An 11,092-nucleotide genomic window follows, 5' to 3' on the forward strand; every position below is an offset into this window, starting at 1 on the left:
CAAAATGTCCCCTCTAGAAATCAAAATGTCCTGCTCTAGAAATCAAAATGTCCTGCTCTAGAAATCAAAATGTCCCCTCTAGAAATCAAAATGTCCTGCTCTAGAAATCAAAATGTCCCCTCTAGAAATCAAAATGTCCTGCTCTAGAAATCAAAATGTCCCCTCTAGAAATCAAAATGTCCTGCTCTAGAAATCAAAATGTCCTGCTCTAGAAATCAAAATGTCCCCTCTAGAAATCAAAATGTCCTGCTCTAGAAATCAAAATGTCCCCTCTAGAAATCAAAATGTCCTGCTCTAGAAATCAAAATGTCCTGCTCTAGAAATCAAAATGTCCCCTCTAGAAATCAAAATGTCCTGCTCTAGAAATCAAAATGTCCCCTCTAGAAATCAAAATGTCCTGCTCTAGAAATCAAAATGTCCTGCTCTAGAAATCAAAATGTCCCCTCTAGAAATCAAAATGTCCTGCTCTAGAAATCAAAATGTCCCCTCTAGAAATCAAAATGTCCTGCTCTAGAAATCAAAATGTCCCCTCTAGAAATCAAAATGTCCTGCTCTAGAAATCAAAATGTCCTGCTCTAGAAATCAAAATGTCCCCTCTAGAAATCAAAATGTCCTGCTCTAGAAATCAAAATGTCCCCTCTAGAAATCAAAATGTCCTGCTCTAGAAATCAAAATGTCCCCTCTAGAAATCAAAATGTCCTGCTCTAGAAATCAAAATGTCCTGCTCTAGAAATCAAAATGTCCCCTCTAGAAATCAAAATGTCCTGCTCTAGAAATCAAAATGTCCCCTCTAGAAATCAAAATGTCCTGCTCTAGAAATCAAAATGTCCCCTCTAGAAATCAAAATGTCCTGCTCTAGAAATCAAAATGTCCTGCTCTAGAAATCAAAATGTCCCCTCTAGAAATCAAAATGTCCTGCTCTAGAAATCAAAATGTCCCCTCTAGAAATCAAAATGTCCTGCTCTAGAAATCAAAATGTCCTGCTCTAGAAATCAAAATGTAGCAAAAACGAGCCGAATATAGGACAATCAAGCCATTGTGACATCATTGATGAGGTTGGCTTTTATTGGTGGAATGAGGTATTATGATGTCACAATACCAGCTCTGGTCATCAGAGGCTGAAACTGTTCACACTATTTATTTATTAAATTTTCTATACTGTTCTCCCAAGTAGAGAATGACACGGGGACAAATTTTTCCCTGTCCCTGCAAGAACTAATTTTCTCGTCCCGGTGAGTTCTTTTCCAGCCCCTGCCCCATTCCTGTAAGCTCCGTCCTCATCTGCACAAGCCTCACTTTAATATCATAAGCGTTCGAGGCTTGTGCGGTTAAGGCAGATCTTACAGGAATGGGACCAGGACAGCAACCGAACTTGTGGGGGACGAGAAATTGAGTTCCTTCAGGGACAGGGAAAAAACTGTCCCCGTGTCATTCTCTAGTTGACAGCATTTAGGGCTGTGGCTACAATACACTTACACTTTGTGTTTACAGGCATGGTCTTGGATCACCTTATAAGACAAATTACAGAGTAACATTCTTATGACCTTGGAGTGGTTAAGTGACCTTCCCTACCCAAGGTCGAAGTGAGGGAGGTGGGAGTTAAAGTGCTTAGGTTCCCCATCCATGCACATACTAAAATTGTACAGGCCAGGCCTGAACAATAAACAGAGGAAGGGCTCGGCAGAGTTACTCTCCAGCTAGATCCAGAGTAAACAAGGTGGTGATGAGAGAACTTATCATCTAACTCACAGATACATCAACCACCACGTAAACACCTAAATTCTAGTGTGAGAAATCAGTGATCTACTGTATTTGACGCACTTGTAAAGCCTCTAACTGCATGACCAAGAACACAATCAATTTCTGTTTACTGGGTGAAAAGGAGTTGACAAGTCTTATGAGTGACTTGCCCTGCTTCACCTTAGGAACCAGCACTAAAAATGGAGGAAATCCTTTGAGGAATCCATCCAGGGTGCAAATGTTTCTCAAGAGTGTTGTGTAAATGCAGAAGAATTGGCATTCTGCCCCAGTGAGGTTAGAACAGCTCTCAGGATGGGTTTATACTGCATAATGAATGATTTGCAACCACAACAGAAAAGCGTTTTTAAACTGGCTTTCCCAGTTTTATGCAAGGAAGTTCAAAGAGTACAGCACTGTAGTTATGTGTTTCTGAGACTGAATAGAAACATCTACTCTTCGTGTTCATTTATTCAATTTTTGATATTCTCCCCAGGAGATCTCGTAAGGGTTTACATGAATTTATTCAGGTACTAAATTTTTCTGTCTGCCCCTGTGGGCTCACAATCTATCTAATGTACCTGGGACAATGGGGGGATTAAGTGACTTGCCCAGGGTCACAAAGAACAGCATGGGTTTGAACTAGAGAATGACACGGGGGCAAATTTTTCCCCATGCCCGCAGGAACTACCGTATTTTCACGCATATAAGCGCGTTATACACGATTTTACAAACTGTGCATAACCATGCGCGTTATACGTGTGAGCGCGTTTAAAATTTTTTTTTTTACATTCTGATCCGGCATTCCCCCTGCGAACCGGCATCCTCCCCCCCACCCGCTCGCGTCACCCCCCCTCCCCCGCGATCCTACATCCCCCCCAGCACCGCAAATACAACTCTTACCCGATTGGGCACCGGCACCGGCACCAATGCCCAGCATGTGCCAGAAGATCCTCCCTCGTTGGTTTGGGCTGGGCTGGGCCGGGCGGTGCGAGAGAGATCCTCCTTCTTCCTCTGCCGGGCTGGACTAGGCTTTGAGCATTTGCGCATGCTCAAAGCCTAGTCCAGCCCGGCAGAGGAAGAAGGAGGATCTCTCTCGCACCGCTCGGCCCAGCCCAAAAAAACGAGGGAGGATCTTCGGGCACTGGCACTGGCACATGCTGTGCATTGGTGCTGGTGCCGGTGCCCAATCGGGTAAAAGTTGTATTTGCGGTGCTGGGGGGGATGTAGGATCGCGGGGGAGGGGGGGTGACATGATGCCGGTTCGCAGGGGGAATGCCGGATCAGATTATCTCGGATCAGAGGGGGAGGGGGGGTGACGCGAGCCGGGGGGGGGGAGGATGCCAGTTCGGAGTAGGCGGGAGGAGGTTTTAGCATGCGCGGTATACGCGTGCGCGCGCTATATTAACATTTTATTACATAAATTTGTGTTCCCCGCGTGCTATACCCGTTTGCGCGTTTTACACGGGTGCGCGTTATCTACATGAAAATACGGTAATTCTCCTGTCCCATCACTGCAAGTTCTTCTCCTGTCCCTGTCCCATTCCTGCAAACTCCATCCTCATCTGCAGAAGCCTCAAACCCTTTAAAATCATAAGTGTTTGAGGCTTGTACAGTTAAGATAGAGCTTATAGGAATAGGGTAGGGACAGGACGGAGAAATTGAATTTCTGCAGGGACGAGGACAAATTTATCCCCCTGTGTCATTCTTGATTGAACCCATAACCTCAGGACGCGGAGGCTGTAGCTTTAACCACTGTACTACACTCTCCTTAGCCTTCCAAATGTTCCAGGACATCTGGGCTTTGCATCTCCCCGAACCCCAGTTCTAGTCCAGCCCTCTTTTCTTTGAAGTAAGCCAATATGCCTATAACTACGGTACAATATATGAGCTAGACAGTAGGGGAAAAGCACATTGGTGGCTGGCTAAAATCAGCCCTCAGCAGTGGAAGAGATTTATATTTAGAAAGCTTTAGAAATAAAACCTATTGTTTTGGAGCTGGGTTTTTCTCTCCTTCCTGTGACAGCATCAGTACTACAAATCTGTGTAAAACCCCAACATTTATGATAAAAGTCACATCCCTTGAATCAAACGTCCCCAACCTGCCTTGTTCATTTCCTTTCAGAATCTTATAGCACTGCTCCGACTGCAGGAGAACATTTAAATGACCAAACTGAAGTAGGCTAAAAAGCTAAGCCCCCCCCCCATCCAATACCCCTCCAGGAAAAAGGTAAAGCCATAAATGTTAAAAAAAAAAATTCCATCCCCAAATTATCAAATGTTAAGTGTGTAGCTATACTACAGGGTTTTGGAGCTAACCACACTGTCACTGGGGGTGGGGTGCAAAGGAGAGGGTTTAAGGGCTCCTTTTACAAAGGTGCGCTAGGGGCCTTAACTCCTTTTTAGGAGGTGGTAGGTTTTTGGCTACCGCGTGGTAATTTTGCACGTGCGCTAATAACCCTAGCGCCCCTTTGCAAAGTTGGACTTACTTCGTTTGGTTAGAGCTGATCCAAAACCAGGGAGACAGTCGCACTGTTAGCTTAAATAGCGACTGCTCATTTTATTTTGGGATTTTTCTAAAAATAAATTCCGCACCTGCTTTCAGGCACAATGTTAAGAAAAGGCGAAGGTCCCTCCAGCTACACCACCTTGGAAACTTCTCCTTACTTCAGGCTCAGTAGGATGTGACAGTTTTAACATTGTTTTCAAAGGCATACGTTGACATCAGTAAAGTGATCAGAAGGAGAGAGTCGTTTTAAATGATGGTTTTGTTCCTTGCTACAAAAACACTTGGCTCTGGCTTTTCACAGGCCAGACTTTAAAAGTGGCTTTCAAGCAAGGCTCTCAGAGCACAGACGGTTACATAGCAAAGATTTTCTACCGAGTTTAATATGGTCTGAACTAGAGAATGACACGGTGAAAAAATTGGTCCCCGTCACCGCCCCGTCCCCGTCTCACCATCCCCGTCACCGCCCCGTCCCCGTCTCACCAACCCCGTCACCGCCCCGTCCCCGTCTCACCATCCTCTTCACCGCCCCGTCACCGCCACTGCCACCCCATTCACCGCCCCGTCACCGCCACTGCAATCCCATTCACTTTTCTTTATTTACGTATAAAGGAAACATTCTTTAAAACTTTAAAACTTAGTTAAATATTAGTTAATAACTATACAAAAACAAAACACGCAGAGAAAAAATTAATTAATAAAAATTCTCAAAACTGACACATTTTGATCACTAAATTTAAAATAGTTATTTTTCATACAGTTTTTCAATCACTAATCTTCCACCACCCCTGGGGCTAGCAATGCAAAAACAAACACGACATGTACTTTAAATGCTGCCGTGATTAGCATAGTGACCGCGGCTACGGCTGCAAGTCTCCCCTCCCCCCAGCGATCACGGCAGGAGGGCACCCAACCCCTCCTGCTGGACCCCCCCCCAACGAACCCTCCCACCCCGGAACCCCCTTAGTCTTACTTTTCAAGTTGGACCGGACAGCTCCTCGCTCGTCTGGCCAGCAGGCCTGCCTCCGTCCAAATGAGGCGGGCCCGCCCCTCCCCTCCCCTCCCCTCCCCTCCCCTGCCTCCCAATGGCCTCCCCTAAGATCGCCGGCAGGAGGGTACCCAACCCCTCCTGCTGGACCCCCCCCCAACGAACCCTCCCACCCCGGAACCCCCTTAGTCTTACTTTTCAAGTTGCACCGGACAGCTCCTCGCTCGTCTGGCCAGCAGGCCTGCCTCCGTCCAAATGAGGCGGGCCCGCCCCTACCCTGCCCAACCCACAGGATCCTAGAGCCTGATTGGTCTAGGCACCTAAAGCCACTCCCGCTATAGGAGGGGCCTTAGGTGCTTGGGCCAATCAGGCCCTAGGATCCTGTGGGTTAGGGAGGGGAGGGGAGGGGCGGGCCCGCCTCATTTGGACGGAGGCAGGCCTGCTGGCCAGACGAGCGAGGAGCTGTCCGGTCCAACTTGAAAAGTAAGACTAAGGGGGTTCCGGGGTGGGAGGGTTCGTTGGGGGGGGGTCCAGCAGGAGGGGTTGGGTACCCTCCTGCCGGCGATCTTAGGGGAGGCCATTGGGAGGCAGGGGAGGGGAGGGGAGGGGCGGGCCCGCCTCATTTGGACGGAGGCAGGCCTGCTGGCCAGACGAGCGAGGAGCTGTCCGGTCCAACTTGAAAAGTAAGACTAAGGGGGTTCCGGGGTGGGAGGGTTCGTTGGGGGGGGGGTCCAGCAGGAGGGGTTGGGTACCCTCCTGCCGGCGATCTTAGGGGAGGCCATTGGGAGGACCGGCAGGAGGGGTTGGGTACCCTTCTGCTGCGATTGGCAGGAAGGGTTGAAATGACAAATGAGGAGCACGGTGAAATAGCGGTTCCTAGAAGGGGGTACATTGGCCCGCGGGGACAAACCTGTTCACCGTTTCCGCGGTCGGTGAATGGCCTTGTCCCCGTCACCGCAGCGACTGCTATTTTTCTTCCCCGTTTTCGGCGGTGACCCGCGGCTTAAATGCGGTGGCCGCGGGTAAACCGTCACCGTGTCATTCTCTAGTCTGAACCCTTCCAAACCATTACTATCAGAGGGGGGCCGCTGCCTTCTTCTATGGAAGGGTAGAAGCTCAGTTGGGCCAATGCCTCCCTTGACCCTCACTATTTGTGTATTAGTGACTATGGTTTTATCGCCAAAGGAGATACATGCTATAGCGCGGCACTGGCCTGTTCCCATCCATTTTCCTTCAGGACAGGGTCCCCCCACTGCTCATTTTCCCACCCATTTATTGAATGCCCATCACTAATGTCACAAGAGGGTCATCTTGCCCCTTAAGTATAAAAAAAAAAAGGTATTAAAAAGTGTGATTATTAAAATCAGGTATGTTTTCTGTAATTATTAAAGCTGTTTAGGTGAATGGTCCTCCTTCATAAAGAGTGAATGGAATGTGGCAATTTGTCATATGAAATATTTAAAAAAAAGTTAGGTAAATGCACCGAGGGCCAAATCCTATAAGGTAGCAAAAAAAACAAAACAACAACCTCAGTGCCAGTCAGCAGGGCTCTTAGTGGAATTCTACAAAAAGCCTCCCACTATATCTAGAACTGTGGTTAATGGTGTAGCGAGGGCGACGCCCCTCCTCCGCTCCCCTTCCCTCATATCTCTAACTTTCCCAGCACAAGCAGCGTCAGCAACCTGCTGCCCGCGTCACTTCTCCTTCGGACGCCCCTTCCTTGGCGTAGGACCCGGAAGCGACAGGGAGAGCAGACACTGGTGCAAGCAGCAGGATGGAGCTGCTGCTTGTGCTGGTGAAGAGCTATAATGGAAGGAAGTGAAAGCACTGGGGAAGGAACAGACACCCCCACTAAGATAGCAGACCCCCCCCCTCCCCTTTCTACACCACTGACTGTGCTTAGCAAGCCATACATAGCCTAATTTAGGTCATGGAAAATCAGGCCCAAATGCCTGCGCGCAGATAAGGTGTACTCTACGCCTAATTTTAAGAATGCCTGCACATCCATCTAAGCTCCTCTTCCTGGCCAGACCCCTTTTGAGGTTCACCCACAGGAAATGACACGCACCACTTTATAAAACAGACCTACCCAAGTTCTGTGCGTAACTTGTAATTAATTCCAGCTAGCATCAATTATTAATTGCCAATTACAGAAGTTGTGTATGCAAATCAACTGCTCACACCAATTTGCTCATGCCACCATAGACAGAATTCAAGTTAATTTAATTTTTTTTTATGTTGCTCTCCCAGAGGAAGCTCAGATCCGTGCACATGAATTTATATTCAGGTAATCAAGCATTTTTCTGTCTGCCCTGATGGGCTCATAATCTAATGTACCCAGGGGCAATGGGGGTTATGCGACTTGCCCAAGGTCACAAGGAGCAGCGTGGGTTTGAACCCATAACCCCAGGGTGTTGAGGCTGTAGCTGTAACCACTGCGCCACTCTAGAAATCAAAATGTAGCAAAAGTGAGCCAAGTCTAGGCCAAGCCATGGTGACATCACCAATGATGTTGGCACTTAGGCATTGGCATGAAGCCTTGTCACACTGCCAGATCTGGTGACGAGAGGCTGAAATTCCTCATGCTATTTTATTCAATTTTCTATACCCTTTTCCCAGGGAAGGTCAGAACAGTTTACATGAATTTATTTCAAGTGCCCAAGCATTTTCCCTTTCTGCCCTGGTGAGATCACAATCTCAATTACCTGGGGCAGTGGGAGGGATTAGGTAACTTGCAGAGAGTAGTGTGGATTTTAACCCACAACCTTAGGGGTGCTGAGGCTGTGGCTTTAACTGGAGTCCACACTCTTCCCCCAATGTAAGCCTATCCAATTGCTTCTTCCAAACCGACAAATGGCACCCAGCAGCCACTTGCAAGTCAGATTCAGCCATGACTCAATTAAGACTCCAAGCCGATATGACACACTGAGAAAGCAATAAAGATTCAGTGCCAACATCACATACAAGGCAAGTTGAAGAAAGTGGAGATAGCTTCCTTTATTACATATAAAACTTGAACTTTTATAAAAAGTTTCCAGTAAGAAGTACAAATGCATGGTTGCAGAAATTCACACCCCTGCAATAAAGGTACAAAATGTTACTCTAGTATAGAGAGATTCTCAATAAAACGAGGCCCTACGGCCCACACTGATTTTTCTCTACTTTTTAATTCTTGAAGTTAAGTCTCTCCAAGCTTATTACATCGTGATACAAAATATACATATCTGCACTCTTATCAAGAACAAGCCTGATCATCTCTCCCACTTCTCCCAGTAGGGTGAGGGAAAAGATGCAATATAGAAAAAAAATTTCCCAAAAAACAATTTTTGGAGCGACAGTGCAGTTAAAAAAATATATATATATATATAATTTTGGCGACAGTTGACAAGGTGAGTCCATTGTATTTCTCGTGCGCTGTAGTCCAAGAACACCAAAAATTAGTAGTCCAAGATCAACTTGACAGAGGTGGGTTGAAGCTTTGCCGCGCCTCAGTTCTATAGATACGATATAGAAAAAAAAAAAAAAATGTAAAGCTTAACAACCCCCTGGAACAGTTTAAAAAAAGTCAGGTAGCTTTCCATGCCGCACAGACACCAGTCAGCAGAACGTATCCACAGTTAATCCAAGATGTTGTCACGTCTACTCCTGTTTTCAGTTAAGTGGGGGTGGGTGGGGAGGGGAGCTGCAATGGCTGAAGTGCAAGCTGGATAAAGTTCTCGCTCGTCCTTTTCACCCCCTTGGAACAAGCCAAGTTTTTGTGATCCCACACCTGCATCTGAATAGTGAGAGAAAAAAAATCCAACATGTCAGTTTCCCCAGATCAGAGGTAAGTCTGCAGACAGCCTGGCGCCAGAGAGGAAACTTCGCGTTATTTGCAGCTGATAAGGAAATCGAGAGCTGGGCGCTCAGGCACAGCTTTGGCTAATTGTGTGTTTTTTTTCCCTTCTCCCTAGTGCCAGAGTCCTAACTCTTTACAGATGGATCTAAAATTACACAGATTAGGGAGGAGAAACAAATGTTTAGTGGCGCCTTCCTGACGGAAAACATTAAGGGCGGGGGGGTGGGAGGGGACAACCCTTGAATCCATTTCATTTTTTGAAACAAGGAGGGAGACTAAAGAAAAAAAAAAAAAACCAACACAACCAACCCCAAAGAGGGAGGTCTGTTTAACCAGCTGCAGAGACTTAGCTATGCTTGACTATAAAAAGTCTTTGGAACAATCATGATCCCATTTCAGGAGAAGGAAATAAGAGCCCGCTATACACAAAAGCGTTCCTATCTTAGAAAGTCTGAAGGCAATAAAAAGGCATTAGGGACTTCACCAAGACTAGGTCAGTGTGTCCCAGTTCTATCTCACAGATAGGCCGACACTGATTAAACCGTGATCATGGCCATAACCTTCAGTTCTAGTCCTATGTATTGGACTAGAACATTAAAAAAAACCAAAGGAAATAAAATACCACCTTTTAAAAAAAAATTAGACTAACTCAATGTGTTTTTATTATGACCTTTGCTAACCCTTCTTCAGATCAGAAATAAGCAAAAACGTTGACAAATATCAGTATATATATAAGGAAAACACAGAAATCATTTCAGGGATATGGGGGGGGGGGGGTTATACCAGTAAAGGTGGACCAATTCAAGCAGAAACCAGGTCTTACCTTAATGGGTAAAGTGATCTGCGCTAGTGGCACAAAGTTCTTTCGTCGGAGGAGAGCTCTGAAGAAAAGTCACTTGCCTGTCAAAATCAATGGCGACAAGCGTCAGCTTTTGTCACGATTTGACCCCTTAACACTTTTTTCCCCCCAAAATCTTTATTCATTTTAACATATACATCAAGTGTACAATAAAATATGAACACAACATATTACATTATCACTTGATAATTCCATAACAATATATAACTAATACTTGATCGCATCATTAAACATCAACACGGAGTCTAAAGTTATCACATACCCAAACTTATCACATACCCAGCCCCCCCCAGAATATAGCACCCCAATATCTAAACTTATCACATACCCAGCCCCCCCCAGAATATAGCACCCCAATATCTAAACTTATCACATACCCAGCCCCCCCCCAGAATATAGCACCCCAATATCTAAACTTATCACATACCCAGCCCCCCCCAGAATATAGCACCCCAATATCTAAACTTATCACATACCCAGCCCCCCCAGAATATAGCACCGCAATATCTACACTTATCACATACCCAGCCCCCCCCCCCAGAATATAGCACCCCAATATCTAAACTTATCACATACCCAGCCTCCCCCTACCCCAGAATATAACACCCCACACCCATTAGTCTCGGCCTAAACTGCACGGCACTTAGTCTCGGCCTAAACGGCAGACCAAGGCTTACCTTGAGGGCCAGGAGCGCCGCCTCCGAAGCCGAGCCCTGCTCCTTGGGCTGCTCGTCCAGCACGATCTGCAGGTCGAAGATGTAGTCGATGACGTGCTGCAAGATCTCCACCTGGCTGAGTTTGCTGCCCTGGGGGATGCCCGGCACCAGCTCCTTCAGCTTGGAGTAGCAGCCGTTCATGTCGTAGAGCAGGCTCATGGGCTCCTCCAGCGCCGGGCTCTTGTTGCTGCCGCCGCGGGCTATGGCCAGGCTCTGGTCCGAGAGGCAGCACACGGCCTCGTAGCAGCTCCTGACCGAGCGGACCGGGCTGATGGCTTTCATGGCGGCAGACGCAAGAAGAGCAAGTTGCAAAGCGGAACTTAGGCCAGTTTGAGCCGTGCAAACTAGCGCGAATCCACCGCCCGCGCGCAAAATCTCCGGCAACAGCTTTAACCTGTTTGCAAAAGCTCACGCGCTTGCTTGCATTTATAGGAATGCATCTGCCTTG

General features: G+C 46.9%; 1 protein-coding gene across 1 annotated transcript; it reads right to left on the minus strand.

The window, feature by feature from the left end:
* Positions 1–8,208: 8,208 nt before the first annotated feature.
* ID3 (inhibitor of DNA binding 3, HLH protein) lies at positions 8,209–11,055 on the minus strand. Its single transcript, XM_033957344.1, has 3 exons — positions 10,606–11,055; positions 9,893–9,969; positions 8,209–9,006 (listed from the first exon to the last, which is right to left on the minus strand). The coding sequence occupies exons 1-2, from the start codon at positions 10,924–10,926 to the stop codon at positions 9,916–9,918; spliced, it is 375 nt and encodes a 124-aa protein (XP_033813235.1). The 5' UTR covers positions 10,927–11,055; the 3' UTR covers positions 8,209–9,006; positions 9,893–9,915.
* Positions 11,056–11,092: the final 37 nt, after the last annotated feature.

The sequence above is a fragment of the Geotrypetes seraphini genome, chromosome 8 (genome assembly GCF_902459505.1).
Source record: "Geotrypetes seraphini chromosome 8, aGeoSer1.1, whole genome shotgun sequence".
NCBI classification, from domain to species: domain Eukaryota; kingdom Metazoa; phylum Chordata; class Amphibia; order Gymnophiona; family Dermophiidae; genus Geotrypetes; species Geotrypetes seraphini.